Raw genomic sequence first — 19,317 nt, 5'->3', positions numbered from 1 at the left:
CAAGTCACCTGCTACAACGACTACCAGCCCGTTGCACTGACTCCCATCATGATGAAGTGCTTTGAAAAGGCTGGTAAAGGAACACATCGTCTCCAATCTCGCCCCAACACTCGACCCGTTCCAGTTTGCCTACCGACAGAACCGCTCCAATGAGGACGCCATCTCCTCCGCTCTTCACCTGAGCCTGGCACACCTGGAGGAGAAGAACACGCACGTGCGGATGCTGTTCCTGGACTTCAGTTCAGCGTTAAACACCATCATCCCACAGCATCTGGTGAGAAAACTGGAACATCTGGGCTTCAGCACACCCCTTCGCAACTGGCTGCTAGACTTCCTCACCAACAGACCTCAGTCAGTCCTGGTCGGACAGAACACCTCTGATGTCATCACCCTCAGCACGGGCTCCCCTCAGGGCTGCGTCCTGAGCCCCCTGCTGTTCACCCTGATGACACACGACTGCGTCCCCGGGTTCACCACCAATCACAGCGTGAAGTTTGCAGACGACACAACGGTGGTGGGCCTGATCAGAGACGACAACGACCAGGACTACAGAGAGGAGGTGGAGCAGCTGGTAGGCTGGTGCAAAGACAAAAGCCTGATCCTGAACGTAGAGAAGACGAAGGAGATCATCGTCGACTTCAGGAAGAACCGGACTCACCATGCTCCACTGCTCATCAACAGCTCAGCTGTGGAGGTGGTCAGAAGCACCAAGTTCCTGGGGGTGCACATCACAGACAACCTCACCTGGACTGTAAAAACCACGTCACTGGTGAAGAGGGCACAAAAGCGACTGTACTTTCTGCGGAGGATGAGGAGAGCCCGCCTGCCCCCGCCCATCCTCACGACTTTCTACAGAAGCACCATAGAGAGCATTCTGACCAGCTGTCTCTCTGTGTGCTGTGGAGGCTGCAGTGCCTCCGACTGGAAGAACGTGAGGAGAGTGGTGAGGACAGCAGAAGGGATCATCGGGGCTCCTCTTCCCTCCATTAAAGACATTTCATCACAGCGTTGTGTGTCTCGAGCCCGTAACATCATCAGGGACCCCTCACAACCCCACCATGGACTGGTTTCCCTGCTGCCCTCTGGGAAGAGGTTCCACAGCATCCGCTGCAGGTCCACCAGGTTCTGCAAAAGCCTTTTCCCTGCTGCCATCAGACTGTTGAACTGCTGAAGTATAAAATGGACTGTGTACCACACTCGCTAATTTGCACATCTGTAATCGTATCCTTATCCAGCATTATAAATGCTGCCCAACTCTTTGTCTCCAATATCACTGCTGCACTTTATCCGGAAACTTACTGCATATTTGTTTACATTTCAACTGTCTACTGTTAAATCACTGCTGCACTTTATCCGAAAATCAATTGGAATGTATCCTGTAAATTACTGCAATTTATCACTGCATTTTAATCCTGTACTGTAAATTCACAGCAACGTATCCTGTAGAGTTACTGCAATTTTTCTGAGCTGTATGAAAAGAAATTTCGTTCTGTATGCAAGTCCTTGCCATCACTCTAATATCCCCCCCCCCCCCCAATTTCTATTAATGAAGTTTAGGTTGTTTCATGAATAGAAATTGTACTTCGGGTTAGAAGAAACATGCATGTAAAATAAAAGATAACATTAAACTTACATTTGTCAATGGTGTGGATAAGTTTGGGCCTCACCGTAGGTGGTTATTAATATTTTTATTCATTTTTAAACTGTATCCATGCTCTGTAGGCCCTGCTCATAGATATAATAAAACTGTTCCTATTGTCTGCCTTTAACTTTTATTTCAGCTATGAATTGTGTTGTTGCAGGAAATCTTTGACTCACAGATAAAGTTTTATTTAATGTTATCAATCATCACAGTTTTGACTAATTTCACATTTTTTTACATAAACACACAAGTTCACACTTTATCATTATCACGTCACAAAAATGCAGCCATACAAGTTTCACATAATTCAAATAAATCCTTCAAAATCGAGTTGTTTTTTTTCCTGTGTGCTTAGGTAAGGTTAAGTTTTTGTTTTACATAAAAGAAGAAAACTTGTAATACAGCCACAATGAAAGTGCTGAAAAGTAGCATGAAAAGGTCAAATGAATGAAAGGACATAAACAGAGAACCTTAGCGTGGATAGATATGTAGGACACAGGCATATAAGATTAAAAAAAGACACTTTGCCAAAGACGGTTAACTGAATTTTAGGCCGAGGCAGAGAGCAAGCTCGTTCTTCTGGATTTTTCCGTCTCTGTTGATGTCACAGTGACCCATCAGGGCTTTCCTGAACTTGTCCAGTTCCATCCCGCTGATACTGGGCTGCAGAGATATGAGAGGGAGCTGATGTTAGAAGAAAGGTCAGACATCGCAGTGCTTGTCTGAATCGGTCTCTATATCCTTTTTCTGCACTGGGTTTCCATTAATTTAAAAAAATACACACATATATATATATATATATATATATATATATATATATATATATATATATATATATATATATATATATACATACACGGAGAGGGTGCAAAGCCCATACAGAAAAGGCCCCTGGCCTGGATGGGAATCCCAGACCTTCTTGTTGTAAGTCAACAATGCTGGCAACCGAGTCATCATGTTACACATCATAAATTGTATTGTTTATCTAAGAATTATGGCTCAACGATCAGGAAATGTTTGATTCGTTTTTACCTTTACCAGCTCCATCATGTCCTTGACAAATCCATCGACTTCAGGACCCTCCAGTGCACCTGTCTTACTCTACACACACAAAAAAAAAAACATTTATGCACCATACGGGTATAAAAGCTGCACCTTTTCTTGTTCTTAATAGTCTAAGTTTGGTTAAACCATTTTGCTGTAAAAATAGTGGAATATCTTAAATATAATATGCATTGTGTACAATAATGCTGCCATTTGATTTTATGCAGTGTAATGCAGCTGCATCTCATGACTATAATGTATAATGTTTTAACTTTACACAAACCATCCTCTTCTGGCCTTATATTTTATGAACAACATAAAATAATCAGGTTCAAGTAGTTCTTATAAACGTCAATGTAAAAGAGCAGGCAAGAAAGAACAAACCCAAAGGAATCTGAACTTACGACATCATAATGAGCAAAAATCTTCTCAAAGTCCCTCTTTCTGTCTTCAAGACTGCAAGCCTACGACATCAGAAACACACAAACTAGCTTTGATGTCCATTATATCTGGAAGTGCATTATCAAATCCAATTACCAACAGGTAAATGTGCAAATTTTGTAAGGTTTAAAATTCAAACTCACATCTGTCTTAAACTTTAGTAAGAAGTTTTCATTCAGGGCCAAAATTCTAAGACACACAAACACACATACAAAAGAAAACAGCAGAGATGTAAAAATGAAAATATTTTTTCATGAATTTGTTGACATTTACGTCGTATTTTGTTACTAGTTTTGATAATAATTAAGAATACACAGGTCAACTTAAGCAGGACAACACAAAAAAAGCCCCTTGCAGGGCATGGCGCTACTAACATTTAAAAAGTCCATTAAATAGAGACAGCATAGACTTTATATACAAATGTTAAATTCAAGAAAACAATTTAGAAATAAAAGGTTCTTAAACACTTAGGGGAACTGGCCCCAAATACTAACTGCAACTAATTAGGGTCCAAAAAGCTCTTGAATTCACACAGGACAAGTTTTAAAATGCACCACTCACATAAACCCAAGCATAAAATATCAGCAAATTTGTGCATGATCCTATTATTTCATGGTTGTCATGACGCTTCTAAGAAATAAATCCTATAAACCCAGAAAGCCTGTTTACTTCCCCTTTAATGAGACCCCTTGTTGGTCATCCTAGAGTGACAGACACAACCACACTGGCTGTCTTGCAACACATGCTGGTTGAAGGATGGGATGCCATCCCACATCGTAGTGTGTGACCAATCTGGTGACCAGCATGAGGAGGAAATGTGTGCTGTGACTGTTCCTCCATGCACTTCTGACACTCATGTTTGTTAGACAAATCAGCTGTGACATTGCAAATATGCCTTTTGTTTTTCTTCAGACATCAAACTGTTCAATAAACAACTCCAAGAGTCAGAGGCTTCTCCAGATCTGCTGTAAGTCAGACCGCTACAGGATATCCTGCCCGCCTGCAGCCATCAGCAACGGCTGATTAAAGAAACCCTCATGAAACGAGTTATACCAGCATTTAGCTTCTCTTTGGGATTAATACAGTATTTTTGACATGAATTGAATTCATCGTTAGAATAAGCTGTCTGCCATTTACAGATAGGATTCGGCAAGCTTTTCAGAGCAATGGTACCTGGCCATGTCGTTCAGGTCCAGCCTGTCGTCCCTGTTTTTGTCAAACATCTTCATCTGCAGGTACATGGAAGGCAGAGCAAAGATGGCGGTGAGTGAAAATGACATTTTAGCAGCTTGGTCGAGATGAGATGATTAGATGATTAGATTAGATTCAACTTTATTGTCATTACACAGGTACAGGTCCAAGGCAACGAAATGCAGTTTAGGTCTAACCAGAAGTGCAATAGCAGCAAGTGCAGAATAAGCAGTGGTTCCATATGTACAGGACATGGGTTATTACTGAATAAATATAGAGATGGATACTATTATAAACATAATTTTACTGATAGATTTGTCCTATGAGTTTAATATATAGATAACTAGTATTGTGAACTAAATTTACTGCTGGATATGTACCGAATATAATATACAGGTGGATATTACTATGAATAGAGTTTTACAGATATGTACAATAGCATAATATACAGATGATTGTTATTATAACAGAGTTTACATGTACTATGAATATATGTATAGATGGCTATTACTATAGGCAGAATGCCCTGTTACCATGGTTTCAGTGTACTCCTCCAGCTTCTCAGGCGTGATGGATTTCTGGTGCTGAAGGAACAGGTCCTGTAGGAAACCCTGAGGGGAAGCAAGAGTTTCTAAGTATTACAACTAATTTGACGTGGTACTGTGCATATATACACAGACGTGTTACCTTAAGCTCATTGGCTGAAATGTAACCACTGCTATCTGTGTCATAGTTTCTCCAAATCTGTAAAGCAAAAAGGCAGATAATAATAAGATCATTAGAGAGTTTTTTTTAAATTAATGCATTTATGAAGACATATAAGCCTTTATTCAGACCTGAATGTTTATCTTTTAATACAGAGCTTTATGAAACTCTATGGATGTTATTAGTTTCCACTGGTAACTCTTAGGACAGTACTAAATGTGTTTAATTTCTGTTGTTTGGTGTTTTCTCCTCACCCTCATGAACTCCACGCTGTTGTCCAGCGGAGTTTCTCTGCGGAACAACAGCAGGAAGTTCTCTTCCTCTGGAAGCATCATGGCAGCCAGCTGGAAACAGACATTACAGAGTTTTTGGGGTAGATCTTTTTCCTTCAAGAATGACAAATTTACTGTCTATGTTTTTGATGCATGTCAGGATGCCAAGTCATAACGGTCTTTGTTACCGTCTGTATTTTCATACAGTTTGAAATCAGAGGCGAATCATGAATAAAGAACAAAGCAAGGTTTGATTTATAATACGCCCTTAATAAGTCTGCCAGACTGATTCAAGTTCTGTTCAATCACACTCATCACAAGTCAACCATGTGCCTGCAGTTCAATTTGTCCCATCTGTAGGATAAATAATAAATAATATAAACACAAACCCAACTCTAATGCTGTTGTCCCAAGCCTTACCTCCTCGATTGGCACATTTCTGTCTGCAGTAGGGTCATACGGAGACACAAATCTGTCTCTCATTCGTCTTATTATGTCTTCTGTTATCTCATCTGTCTGAAAACAACATTTTCATGTTAATTGTGCTTTCCTCCTACTTTGCTTATACATATATATATATATATATATATATATATATATATATATATATATATATATATATATATATATATATATATATAGTATACAGAGACTTTTTATATTTATTTAAAATAAATAGTTTAAGCCCAGTCCCATCAAGCTTCAAACCCAGAGTAGCTGAAATCAGGACTTAAATTACAAATAAGAAATAAACCTACATTGTTAAAAGGAGACACAAACAAAGTATATAGAGAGTAAGAATCAGGTTTTATTCTTTATAATGAAACAAGTGTTCAAAGTCTGAACCTGTAAAATGTAAAAGATCTACTTCAATGCATAAGATTTACCTTCATTCCCAGTTTTTGCAACATGTGTTTGAAAAAGTTGTCCATCTTCTTTCCTTCAATGTAGCCTTTGTCTATAAAAGAGAATATTGTAAGAATTTCCCTATATTACTAAAGCATTTTGATGCTTTAAAACCCAATAAAACTACAAAATAGTGAATTTATCTCAACATTTTTATTGACATATAAAATGTCAAATTCTCTCCTTCAGTGTTTCAGAAAATTAAATATTCCTGAATTAATGTATGAGCTTTTACTGAGGACGAACATACCAGGACATCTAACCATAGTCTCTTTTGATCATTTGATTTTTTTTTTTTTTTATCTTAAAATGTAACATAAAGGAGCTCCATAAACCCTTTTTTTAAAAATATAAAATAATTAAGGTGACCTCTCTGTACCCAAAAGCTAAATAATCTTCCACAGTACTTCAACTATCATGTAAGGGAGCTGATGTTTGGGATTTAATTTTTTTTCTTGGGTTAATTAAAGATCTAATGTGCAATTCTCAAAAGACTGAATCAGCAAACAGAGAATAAACAGTTTAATGAGTTCTTTCACAAAAGCTTTTATAAGGAGCTTTTAAGTGGTTTTATGATTCAGAGTAACTACTTCCAACATCACGGAAAGAAATCTTACTGGATTCAAAGATCTTGTTTTACGCATCTTTAAAAATATAAATTTGTTTCATTTAGACTTATATCTATATGGATAAATTTAATAACATTTATCATTACAATCCAATACTAATGTTCCTTAACTATGAATACATTTCAATTCCTCTTAATTTCCCTATCTATATGTGAAAAGTGGTCTTTGCATATACTCTTAGCTCTTTGAGAAATATATATTTTTTCATTTTCATATTGCTGAGAACATTGAATTCCCAATAAAATGGTAAAAAGTATTAAATTAAGGGATTAGAATGGATTAGCTGATCAATGCATCATATAGTCAATAATAAACAAAGGTGCCTACTGAACTGTTTTTTGCCATTAACTTTACCTATATAAGTAAAAATGACAGCAAAATCCATATTTTCTACTTGTTGACAACAGTTTGCATTTAGAAAGGAGATATTAAGAACGATATAAGTTTTTGTACCATCTTTGTCGAAATGTTGCCAAAACCGTAAGAAACTTGCGGCATCAAGTCTGTCCAGTGCGCTGTCCATGGTTCTGGAGATCAGCTCAAAAGTCGGGTTTGTGACAAGAAAAAAAAAAAAAAAAAAAAAAGAAACAAAAAAAGAAAAAACAAAAAAAAAATATCTTGCAGAGATGCAGAGATAAGAAATATTCCACTGAAATTAAGTCTTCTTGGGCTTTTCCCTTTGCGTGTCCTGATATCAGTAATGATGAAAGAAAAGGGAGGCTCAGCCTTTTATATGGGAGGGGGAGGGAAATGAATAGAAAGAAATGGAGGCCGTATGAGGAGAGAGGGAGTGGAATGTGACCAACAACTCATTTTATTGATAGAAACAAAAACTAAAGAAATACAAAGACAAACATCTGACAGTTTGAAGTCACATTTCCAGGCTAATGCAACAATTTACATAACCATTAAAATCCATTTTAAACAGAAATTATAAACAAGAATCCCTGTAATATATAATCTCCCAGTAAAATTAAAACCATCACCAAGTTGCATCAATAATTGTTCACGTTAACATAACCTAAAACAATAAACATATATATTCACTAAACAGAAACCCCAAACAAACATTAATACATATTTACATAGAAGTATGATACATAGATAAGTGCAGCAGTAAGTCATTAGGATGTAAGTCATAACAATGAATTTTATTGTGAGGACAAAGCAGCAGTGTTGATAAAAAAAACAACTAACTTTTACATTTGATCCCATGTTTTTTTTTTCATAGGAAACATTTGTGAACTTGTGTCAGCAGGAAGGTCAGTGTTGCAATGATATAAACGAAACGTTACAGTTTGACATGATTTCATGCCCAGATAAAACTCTAAGAGTTTCATCCAAGAATAGATTATGAATAGAAAAATAGTCCATCCCAAAGGTAAAAGACAGACATTGCATTTTGGTTTATATAAGCCCAAAGACTCAACAAAACTAAAAATGCAAGAACCTGGGTGATTGATAACATAATGTACCGGCACAGAATTATTAAGTCTATGTGTGGGGATCATATGCAGAAGTAATCAGAAAAAATAATCTCTAGAAATAAATCCCATGAACACACAGCTAGAGATTCTGGAATATCCCAATGTTTCACTGCCAAGACCAAAGTTGAGGACAACATGCAACAGTAGTCATCTTGGAGTTGAAGGGTGTTATTTAAATTACAAAAATACAAAATGTGGAGTTTTGATAATCTCTGTAACAAAATCTTTTCATTTTCTTTCAATTCATCTGTTTTAACAGGATGAATGGTTTGTTACATGATGGAGAACGCTCAAAATTGCTTTTTATATGTTCAAAATATGTTTCGGATCTATTTTTTCTCAGTACTTTGGGTTAGAGGAGCTTTTCAATGCAATGTTTCTATAAACTGGTTCTGTGCACCAGGTAAAACCTGGCTAGAAGGTCTTTTTAAAACTAATATAGCTTTTAGCTGTCAAGGTAATGGATAACGTACGAGTTTGTAAAAAAATATCACAGTTTTCTTTGCCATGTGCTGTTCTAAAACTTTAAAATGAAACAGAAATGAAAACCCTGCATGTATGTGACTGATGCCATACATGTTTTGTTCTGTCTTGTGCTGAAAGACTAGAGGAACGAGATCTAAAAAAGGCCGAAATCTTGCTGGAATCACATCGAAGGAGCGTCGTCCCCGGACTCGTCCTCAGATTTGTTGTCAGACTTGAGGTCAGAGCTCAAAGCCGAACTCTCGCTGTCAGCTGGACTTAGATCTGTGTCTGTCTGAGATGGGAGCCTCACTAAGAAGATAAAAATGAAATCAGACAGGAAAGATAAGAAAAGATGCAGTATTGACAATGCATAAAAAATATTTATTTTTCAACAACAGCAATCATCAAGCATTTTGGCTAGGATTCATATTAAACTAAAATAATTAAAAAAAAATTTTAACCAGGTTTGATTCTGTCATCTTGACAAGCACAATAAGTTAACAAGGATTCCTGTTTATTTTGGTCGCAAATTTTACTCCTGTTCTAAATACAGCCAAGATGGTGTAAGTATCGATATCACAAGTGCTGCTTGATGCATAAACCTCTCCTACTAAGGATCCTGTTAGAAGTATTTTGGCACCCTCTGGTGGTCATGAAGCTGAAGCGCTTGCTCAGCAGACCTGTGTTAAACTGATTAACTTCGTAACCTGTACAAATCTAAGGTAGGTCATGAAATAAAAAAAATCCTACCAGCTTAATGATTACTTCTACAACTGATATATGAGGAAAGACGCCTTAATAAGATGTTGTCATTTTTGTTTTGCCACATTTTTATGACATTAGGCAATAAAGGAATGCATATGAGCAATGTTAGTAATCTATATAAAATTGGTAGAATTGTGAAAATTGTAAATCCTGTGCACGTATTTCAAGTATGAAATTTTTTATTAAATGATTAATTCAGAATATAAATGGACAAATGACTAATTGCGTACACTAGTTTTGTATTAGATAAGGGATTACCAGTCCTTAGAACAGTAGAGCAGTTATCTTCAATATTTAGGTGCATTTAATACGGTGATGATGAAAAAGCATTGCTTCTTTAGAATCATAAGTTGTAACTCAATTTTGAAGTCCTGTGTTAGGAATATCAGCATCTATAAAATATTCATCATAATGAAAATTAAATATGTGCCTTATGTTTCTAGTTTGCCTCACAAAAAATAATATACTAACTTTGTTAGTATAATATTACACTTAAGTGTAATATTCAGCTTCATCTCTAATTTAGATTCTGCATAACAGTAAAAACATATATATTTTATATAAATTAAGTAATTGAGTGGTTATAGAATATTGTTGGTGAATTAGTCCAACTAAGTGAGAAGTGTTGTGCATAAAGTGGGCAGATATTCAGTGAGATTTACCAGACAGGATAATAAGATTTACGTAAAACAAAATGCTTGTGTCTAGCCAAACCTTTTTACTACCAGGCCTCAAAGATACTGTTAAACATTTTATTTTGACTGAAGATACATTTTTAAAAATCTTTTAGAATTATTTCCACAAATACTTGCTTTTGAATGCAACCAGTGACTAAATAATAGTATTTAAGAGATGCTCAGCTTAGACATGGGCTGAATCTCACACAGATGATTTCATCTTTGTTTAATGTAAACTTATCTTCGGCTAATTAAATGTCTTCCCTATGGGATTTCAGTGACAATGATATATGATACCCTGAATTTCCCCCTTGAGGGACAATAAGAGAGTTTCACATCTTTTTTGTGAGAGCTGAAATTGAATAATTATGTCAGTAAAATAGGTCAGTTAGGGAAATGGTGAAAAAAGGAAGCGGAAATGCTCCAACCGTAGCTCGGGAGGGACTTGGTGCGCTCGCGTTCTTCCTCGATGGTAGGCGGCAGACTGGACGAGCGCTTCAGAGATGACCACTGTCGGCTGCTGGCGCCAGAGTCTGCACCTGTGACGCTGGGCTGGTCGAAAGTGTCCCCATCTGCAGGAAACTCACCTACAGGAGGAACGGAAGACAAACCTGAAAACTATGTGGCATCTTTGATTAATTTGTCTACAACATTAGACGTTTAAATAATCAGATGAAAAGAGAGGACACAGTTTTTTCCTACTTTGGTCTAAATTAATGCAAAATACTAATGCTAATTAAAATACTTTATTTTGGGATTTTTGACGTTAGCTCACTATTCAAAATGTTTAAACCTTTATTTAGATTTTTTATTATAAAGTAGCACACTTGAACAATGAGGCCAAGATGAACGTGTGGAGCAAAGACTACATAAAAATGGTAAATTCTCTTATATCTTCTTGTCTCTTTGATTTTAAAATCACATCTTTTGGCACACCAATTAAGACCAACAACTTCTGATTACGGAGGAGGATGGGTTCCTGTAAGTGTTAATTATAGAAGTGGAACGTCGAACTGCAAAATCACGGACGCACGCAGACATCTGGCCGTGCCAAGCTGCCGCCTGGGGCCGAGTGCATCTGCTCCTCTCTGTGGCGGACCTTTCGCTTCTGTTGTTCTGAGCGCGGCGTGCGGAGGCGTCACGCGTGGCCCTTGAAAGCCTTCATTAAACATCTGGTCACCTGTTAAATTAACTGTTGTGTTTTTAGCTGCTCTTTTCCTTTCAGTGTTGCTTTATGCATTCGGTGATGCCGAACAGTCCTACTTACAGGGACGCGTTTTGCATTTAATTATAGCTTGTTTGAATGTTTTGTCGTCTTAATCCTTGCCGATATTAAAAATAGAGCCTCCACAGAGACAATTGTGTCATTGTTAGATAGTATAAAGAGATAGTGACCCTCCAGTGGAGACAGGAGTCCTGCAGAGCTGCTGCTTGTGCTCTCTCGGTCTTGCTCCGACCGTGCCCTCTTCAGACGGGGAGCAGGAAGTGGCGCTTTGGGAGACAAACTGCCAGCCGGAGCCTCTACAGCATCATCTGGAAGACAAAATCGATTACCACTTCAATAAGAGAAGGATGATCTACATCAGGGGTGTCCAAACTTTGCGGCTTGAGGGCTGAAACTGTTAAGTCAAATAGCACTCGAAGGCCAAAAAAACCCCCAAAAAAACGAAACAGACGAAAAAAATGATTTGTTTAACCTGCTGTGCAAAATATGATCATTTTAAGCCATCTGTATTTAGCTAATATTAATAAATAAATTCTAATCAGGTTCTAATGCACCAAAGTCTGCAGTTGAGTAAAAGTCATTGGTTAGCTGTGATAGTATTTAATAGAAAATGAAAGAGAATGTAAAAAGTCGGGTTATTAAAAAAAAAATGGTTTGTGTTGTACCCAACATTTAATTGTAAGATTTGAGGTTGTCTGCAATAATGTTGCCCCGATTAAAAATAAAAAGTTTCCAGCTGCACGAGCCACCAGGGCTGGTCGGTCAAAACTTTTTTGAAATGGAGTCCGAGGGGCCACACAAAATCAAAACAGGGGTCACAAATGCCCCCGGGCCACACTTTGGGCACACCCGATCTACATCATCATACACGGGTTATAAGCAGGAAATACTGACAACTTGTCCTCTAACGTACAGTATCGTAAAGTTTACAGCAGAGGTCTAAAAGATGGCTGTAGGGTGTAGTTGTCAGTCTCCATCTTACCAGGGACGGCTATGCTGCATGGCCTGGGACTGGTTGGACTCAGGGGCCCCGATGTGCGAGAAACCAGCGGGGCTTTAGCAGCGTGGGGTGGGACTGGTTTAGGGGTGACGCTCGGGGGTTTGGACCTGGGAATCGGCTCAGGTTTGGAGTCCTCGGGGTCTGAGGAGACCGCGGGATGGACGTCTGACTTTTCTGGGGAAGAGAAAAACGAGTCAGACGTTTAGAATTCATGATGAGATCATGTGGTTTTGTTTGTGAATTACTAATTAATTACAATGGTAATATTTAGCAACATGTTAATAGGAATGAAAAAATTAGAAAACAAAAAAAAAAAACAACAAAAAAAAACATCAACAACGAGACCAGTAAATTGGACACTAAACTTAACTATAAAACCTAAACTCAAAAAGAAAACAGAGGAAATAAGAAAATGTTTTTCTGTTGGCTTATGGCCTTGTTCTATCATGTAAAATAATGAATACTTTTGGCTTGGCTTTTGTTAAGAATTGCTGTTTTCTTCATCGTAGTATTTTCTTTTTTGCTTTGTCTCTTTTGTGATTGTCGTTTTGGGGAAATTCTGTAAGCATTCTGAAGGATTGTGCATTTTTTAAAAAAGATTTTAGAAATGTTCTCCAGTTCACGCAGGTATAAACACTCACGTTTTTCTGGGTCCACTTTGTCCGGGACTGAAGGTGAATCGGACTGAAAAACAACAAGAGAGTCAAAGTACTTGCTTTAGGAAAGAAAATCATCATTTAACCAGCTTTAAAATGAACTTTTCTTCTTGGCTATTAAAGAGAGGAATTCTGATTAATAAATATGTAGCTTTTACTGCTGATGTAACAGTGGACAGTTTGTGACCAATAGCATGCCCTGCCTTGTACCCTCATTACTGTTTATTCATGGGGGCTAATGTCTGCTAAGACTGCGCCAAATATTGCATCACCTATGAACTGGACCAACCTTCTTTTCGGCCATTTTGTCCTGCCTCGTTCGTTCTTGCCTAGCCTTCATCTCAGCCAGCAGATCCTTTCCCATCACAGGAACACCAATGTGGCGGTGCATGTATGGGTTCTCCTTCTTTTCTGTGTTCTCCTTTTTTGGAGGGCTTTCTTTCTTCTCCGGGTTCTCCTTATTTTCCATCTTTGGGACGTCTTTCTGCTCCTCTGCAGGCTCAGTCACAATCAGAGGCGCCTCCGTCTCAGGCTCGGTGTGGTTCAGGGTCTGCGTCCTGTGGGCCTCCTGATGGTGCTCTGGCACAGCTGGAGATTTTGCGGGTAGCGTTGGAGATGTAGGTGGAGCCTCCTCAGTCACTGGGCTGGTGGTGGAAGCGGGCGTGGCGGCGTTGCGGTGCGCTGGCGGAGGGGGTGAAACGGAGGAAGCCCCGTGGCTCTTGTCAGAGCGGGTAGCTTTGGCTTTGATGAGGTTAAAGAAGCCACTCTTCCTGGATTCCCGTTTTTTGTCTCCTGATTCGGGCGTGGCTATTGAAGGACTTTTTATCGAAGGAAGTCTGAAAGAATATTTGAAAAAAATGTAACATTTAAATGATGTTGCCTAATGTCAAGTTTTCAGGTTGTTAGACAGAATTTCATTACTTTTTATGCTGATGATTTACAACTAATATTCCTTAAAAAACAAAGCAAACAAAACAAAACAAAAAAAAACCCTCCGCTAATTTCAAGTGTTTTAAATTCTATCAATTCAAATCAGAATCAGAATCGGAAAAGTCTAATAATCCCAGAGGGAAATTATTTTGGGAGCGTAGAAATCGGGAATATGGTAAAGAGAACATGCCATCATGCTTTTTAAGTCAGAAGAATAAAACCTCTGAACAGCGCTGACCTAAAGCTGAGTTTAACAACGGTCCTGGAGAAGAAGTCATCCAGACCCTCATCCAGGTTTCCCATCGGGTTATTCTGCTCTGCTTCATGTGGCGCTGAGCTCTTAGCGGCCTGTCGCTAACACAGAGGCAGAAAACACAAAGTTAAAACATAATAAGAAAATGACGTTTCCTAAAAAACAAAGCAGTTATAATGACAAAGATGATTTTACCAACTTAGTTCATTTAGCAGTGATTTAGGTTTTACAACTCATGTCATATAGTATTTCATTAATACCCTAATATAAAGCTGAAACCAAGTATTTACATACAACTTGCATAAAGAAAACAATTTTATAATTTGTTCCTATCCGTTATTAAATGAGGCTAAATGTATTTTGTTTTAGGTCAGTTAGGATTATCAAAATTATTTCTAGTCATTAAATGCCAGAATAATGAGAAAGTCATTAGGGTTACAAGCCCAGATGATGATGTCATGGCGTTGTAAGACTCTTAAAGGTTAATTTACTCTAGAGTTCAATAGAGGCACATCTGTGGATGTTTTTCATTTTAGGTTACATGTCAAACAAACCGCTTCCTTCTGTGACATCATGGAAAAACTATAAAAATAAATATATAGGGAAGATAATCATGAACCTCCACAAGTCTGGTTCATTTGTGGATACAACTTCCAGATGCCTGAAGGTGCCACGTTTTACTTCGCTGCTCATAATTCCCACCCATCAAACCATTCAGAAAGGTTTTCTGACACACAGACAAATATGTTTTGTTGGGAAATTTGAGTTTCAACCTCTGAATAAAAAAAAAATATTGTGATGATCCTGGCAGAAAAGGTGGATTTTGCATAAAAATGCCAGTATGTGAAAAGAAAATGTCATTTAGACAGTGAAAAAAAAACAGAGTTTCATCTGTATTAAAATTTAGCTAATACTGAAAACAACAAAAAAAAGTAAAAAAAAGTAAAAAAAACAACAAATTGTAGGCATAATTTCTTTGTGAACGCTTACTGGCGCTCTGCTGGGTTTTGTTCTCTTCTTTGGCTTTGGTCGGGATTTGGTGCAATTTTCCAGGGTTTTGTGCTCCAGCGGTGGCAGCTCTCCCAAATACACCGAGTTCCCGTCTGAGGGAGTGGGAGGGGGAGGCATGTCCCCGCAATACGACATCCTGTCTGATGCTTGTGGAGGAGGAGAAGGGAGAGGTGGGTCCTCAACGTGGATCGGGACCTCCTCAAGAGCTTTGTCCAAGTCAAACTCCATCTCTGTTGGGCAAACAGAACAGCCAATGTTGAGTTTTACTTTGGTTTCTATCCACAAATCACCATCATTAGGTGATGCAATAGACATCCAGCGATAAGTCCGTCATATTAATAAAGATTTCACAGGTGCACAGTTTTGGATTAGTGCAGAAGTTTGAGCTTCATGTACAGGTTTGAATTTTTCTAGGAATGCTTCTCAAAGGGATGAGCCAAGTTATCACTGATGTTATGTAAAAAAAAATAAAACTGCATTGTTGGGGATTTATGTCAAAAAAGCTTTACAGAAAATCTTCAACATAGTTTGAACATGTGGGAGGGGAAGTAATAAATAAAATAAGACGGAACAGGAAGTGCTGAAAGTGAAAAACTGCAAAAGCAATTTCACGACTTCTTAGAAATAAAACCAAATTCCACGTATCGCCCTCCATTTACGGCAACTAATCAGTCAAACGTGCCCCACAGGCGTCGTTAAAGCTATGGGCGGACAGGCTATTTTCAGCTGCTGTTCTACAACTTCTGCTTCTCTTTCCTTCAGTCATGAACAACCAGTTAAACCTTTAAAGTTGTGTCTCATATTCTGCCTTTGCCTGTGGATTGTTTGAGGACTCTTTCATGGCTTTCAAGCTGTTTTTTATTTAATAGTTTATGCAGCAAATAACAGAACACCATTCACTCACCGAATGCCACAGAAATAGGCCGCAGCATTCTGACGAGGATGCTTTTCCTCTTGGATTTAGGCGTCATCTATTGAGTGAGAGGAAACTTTAGCAGGGACTACCATTTATTTATTTTCTCTTTCCATTCATCTTTGTTAAATTTATTCTAAAGGATCTCTGTGTTTCCCACCATGCAGGGGTCCACATCGTTGACTCTGGGTTTCTTATCTTGATCCTGTTTCTGACTGTGCTCGTGGTTCTCTGGCTGTAGAACCGTCTCGTCCACGACTTCTAGCTCCATCTGGGGTTCGTGTCGTAACAGAGGATGCTCCTTTCTGATCAGGTGGTCGGCCTGGAGACACATTGGGGAAGCAAAAGATGATGGAGGAGGAAATAAAAACCCAGAAGGGTTGAGAGAGGAGATGACACTAACCAGTACGTGTTGGGAACTTGATAGCGACTCCAGGATCTCATCAACAATGCGATCAGACAGAATGGACGCCACACCGAGCTTCACTTCACTGCGACACGTGGAAATAATACCACTAAGGTGAATCAAATCGAAAGCAGGACAGAGGAAATTGTTCTGGCAGATAATTTAAATGATGGCAAAGTAGAAATGAATACTGATTCGTTATCAGTTCTCAAAGTGGACTCACAAATATAAGAGCATGTTTTACTATGCTGACTGGATGACCAGCTAAAATTTGATTAGAATTAAAAATGACTTTAAAATTATTCCCCTGGTTAATGAGAAGGCTCAGTATTATTATTTAAGTAGCATTGGGTTCCAAAATATTTCAAATATCATCTTTGATGTCAAGAAATAAAATAGCTGTACTGTTTTTTGGAATATTAAAATGAACAAAATAAAAATCTTTGTTTATTGCTGAGCAAAGTAAAAAAAAAAAAAAAAATCAGATGTTTTGATGTATTTCCTGATAAAATAAAACTAACTACGTCCAGAACCGTGGCTTTAAAAACAAACTATGTATGGAACTGGGATTTTTGCGCACATTATACCATAATCAGAATCAGAATTAAGTGTAATCGCCAAGAAGATTTGCACTTACAAGGAATTTTGATGGTGCAGACAAAAAATAAGAATACAGTAAAAACTGCCTACTCTTCTGTTGTAAATGCTACCCCTTAGACATCCATCCATCCATCCATCCATCCATCCATCCATCCATCCATGCAGACCTGATTTTGTTGATGATGTCCACACCAGACTGTTCCAGGAGTGTGTTGGTGACGAAGCTGCGAGGGACGGTCATCCTCCCTAAACCAGCCTTGAGCAGCTCTTGACGAAGGCCGCTCCTCTTCATCACATGAGGACAAAGCCCTTCCGCAGCGTCAACCATAGACACCAGCATCGTCTGCAGCCCAATAGATGATTTAGTTTCCAACCCTGATCGTTAATTCTTACTGGCAGTGTCATCAATGCAGGGTGCATGTTAACTGCAGCCGACGCTACATTCAGTTTGGTACCTGCAGTTGCTCGTCCATCACGCTCGCCACCTCACCAGCCATTGACTCCAGTTTATCCTGGATGGCTGCGACAAACGCCACTCTGGATTCCCGACTCTTCAAGTGATACAGGTTGGGGAGCAGCTGGAACAAAATCCAAGTAAACTATTATATTTATGGAGCCTCCACCTTTATTTATGCCATGCACTGGCACGCTGAAGGCGATCTGGTGGTCACGGTCAGTGTACTCTTACAGTTTTAGAGTTCTTTGCGTCCTTCATGAGGTTTTCTGCCAGCTTCATGTCTTCCTGAACAGAGTTGGCCTCTGAGAACCTCAGAGAGTTCAGGTGATCCTGGACCCTCACGCACATCGTGTCCATCATCTGCATCAGACACAAGTTTAAAGCCAAAGTATGATTTTAACAAACTGTTCAGAGTCAAAGGTCTGTTCAGCCAGGACATTTTTTTTTACTGTTGTTCCTACCTGCTGTGTGGTGGTGGTGACTATTCCCTGCTGCAATCTGTACGCCTGCTCCTGGAGGTATTTACGCGTCTCGTGGTTCCTCAGCAGGTACTGCTCCATCTACAGGAATGCAGCCGCGGTTTTTAGATTTCAAAACTTTACAAAAGATAAGCGACAGATAAACAAGAACCTTTAGTAAGGCGTCCTCCGTCTTATCTGGATTGGCCTTCAGTGCCTGAGCGGCATCCATGATTGGAACAGGCATGAATCGAATTGTGTAGTTCCTAATACAAAGAGAGCAGAGGGTTAACACCATGCAGAAAAAAAATTCAATAAATTTGTACACTCTGAAACCTCTCAATGCAACAATTTTATGCTTACTTCTCCAAAGCTGCAGCTACATCCTGTAAACCCTGGGGGCTGACGTTGTTTCTGTCCCACATTAAGGTCCTGAGGAGAGACAAAAAAAGCAGACTGAATGGTAACTCATGCAACTGTCTTCTTCTTTAGGCTTTTCCTTTTCAGGGGTCGCCACAGCAAGCCATTTGTCTCCATCTAACCCTTTCTTCTCCATCCACTTCTCTCACAACAACAACCTTCATGTCCTCTTTATCTCCATCCATAAATCTCCTCTTTGGTCTTCCTCTAGACCTCCTGCCACACAGTTCTAACCTCAGCATCCTTCAACCAATATACTCACTATCCCTCCTCTATACTTGTACAAACCATCTCAGTCTGGCTTCACTCGCTTTCTCCAATTCAGCTAAGTGATTGTTGAAGTCTATTTAAAAAAAAAAAAAAAAATTATCCTTCTTCTCTCGGTAAACTTAAACAATTTACCTTTTTCTCCAGACACATATGCTCATTATATACCACGTATATTTTAAAGATTTCCCTTAAAACGTGATTTTCCCAATACAATATGTTTAGCAAAAAGGATTAGGATCCCTACGTACCTCAGCTTGGTGTTGATCTGCAGGGCTTTGGCCAGTATCTTGGCTCCCATGTCTCCCATGGAGTTTCCACTGATGTCCAGCTTGATCAAGGAGGAGTTGCTCCCGAGAGCATTAAGGATGATGGAGAGGTCGCCCTTCAGCTTGGAATCAGCGAGGGACAGTGAAGTCAAAGGCTATCAAAAAAAAAGGAAGGAATTTAGAGAAATAAATAACTATAGACAGCATGGAAATGATTTCAATCATATG

General features: G+C 38.8%; 2 protein-coding genes across 3 annotated transcripts in view; both read right to left on the bottom strand.

Annotated features, from left to right (window-relative positions):
• Nucleotides 1-1,988: 1,988 nt before the first annotated feature.
• LOC105916452 (secretagogin) lies at nt 1,989-7,549 on the bottom strand. The gene is made up of 11 exons (XM_012850982.3): nt 7,284-7,549; nt 6,183-6,253; nt 5,716-5,811; nt 5,278-5,367; nt 5,006-5,062; nt 4,852-4,929; nt 4,301-4,356; nt 3,271-3,316; nt 3,091-3,150; nt 2,675-2,743; nt 1,989-2,305 (listed from the first exon to the last, which is right to left on the bottom strand). Exons 1-11 carry the CDS (start codon nt 7,351-7,353, stop codon nt 2,180-2,182), a joined length of 819 nt encoding a protein of 272 aa, XP_012706436.2. The 5' UTR covers nt 7,354-7,549; the 3' UTR covers nt 1,989-2,179.
• A 57-nt stretch (nt 7,550-7,606) lies between these two features.
• LOC105916442 (F-actin-uncapping protein LRRC16A) overlaps nt 7,607-19,317 on the bottom strand; it is a 43,561-nt gene continuing 31,850 nt past the window's right edge. For both annotated transcript variants that reach the window (XM_036145504.1, XM_036145505.1), the window contains 18 exons: nt 19,072-19,244; nt 18,497-18,565; nt 18,306-18,399; nt 18,137-18,235; nt 17,907-18,035; nt 17,674-17,796; nt 17,386-17,561; nt 16,616-16,703; nt 16,373-16,534; nt 16,204-16,270; nt 15,279-15,529; nt 14,274-14,389; nt 13,395-13,941; nt 13,091-13,133; nt 12,432-12,623; nt 11,620-11,757; nt 10,653-10,811; nt 7,607-9,091 (listed from right to left, as the gene is read on the bottom strand). In XM_036145504.1, the coding sequence (XP_036001397.1) occupies nt 8,964-9,091; nt 10,653-10,811; nt 11,620-11,757; nt 12,432-12,623; nt 13,091-13,133; nt 13,395-13,941; nt 14,274-14,389; nt 15,279-15,529; nt 16,204-16,270; nt 16,373-16,534; nt 16,616-16,703; nt 17,386-17,561; nt 17,674-17,796; nt 17,907-18,035; nt 18,137-18,235; nt 18,306-18,399; nt 18,497-18,565; nt 19,072-19,244 (2,754 nt within the window). In that variant the 3' untranslated portion in view covers nt 7,607-8,963. The remainder of the gene's footprint in view (nt 9,092-10,652; nt 10,812-11,619; nt 11,758-12,431; nt 12,624-13,090; nt 13,134-13,394; nt 13,942-14,273; nt 14,390-15,278; nt 15,530-16,203; nt 16,271-16,372; nt 16,535-16,615; nt 16,704-17,385; nt 17,562-17,673; nt 17,797-17,906; nt 18,036-18,136; nt 18,236-18,305; nt 18,400-18,496; nt 18,566-19,071; nt 19,245-19,317) is intronic.

Source organism: Fundulus heteroclitus, chromosome 13 (genome assembly GCF_011125445.2).
Source record: "Fundulus heteroclitus isolate FHET01 chromosome 13, MU-UCD_Fhet_4.1, whole genome shotgun sequence".
Taxonomy (NCBI): Eukaryota; Metazoa; Chordata; class Actinopteri; order Cyprinodontiformes; family Fundulidae; genus Fundulus; species Fundulus heteroclitus.
Note: the sequence above shows the minus strand (reverse complement) of the source record. Positions and strands in the feature narration are given on the sequence as shown.

Coding starts and splice junctions, on each gene's coding strand:
- LOC105916452 (XM_012850982.3), bottom strand. CDS start 7,353: ATGGACAGCGCACTGGACAGACTTGATGCCGCAAGTTTCTTACGGTTT. Junction 5,812..6,182: donor TGCAAAAACTGGGAATGAAG/GTAAATCTTATG, acceptor TGTTGTTTTCAG/ACAGATGAGATAACAGAAGA. Junction 3,317..4,300: donor GACCTGAACGACATGGCCAG/GTACCATTGCTC, acceptor TGTGTGTCTTAG/AATTTTGGCCCTGAATGAAA.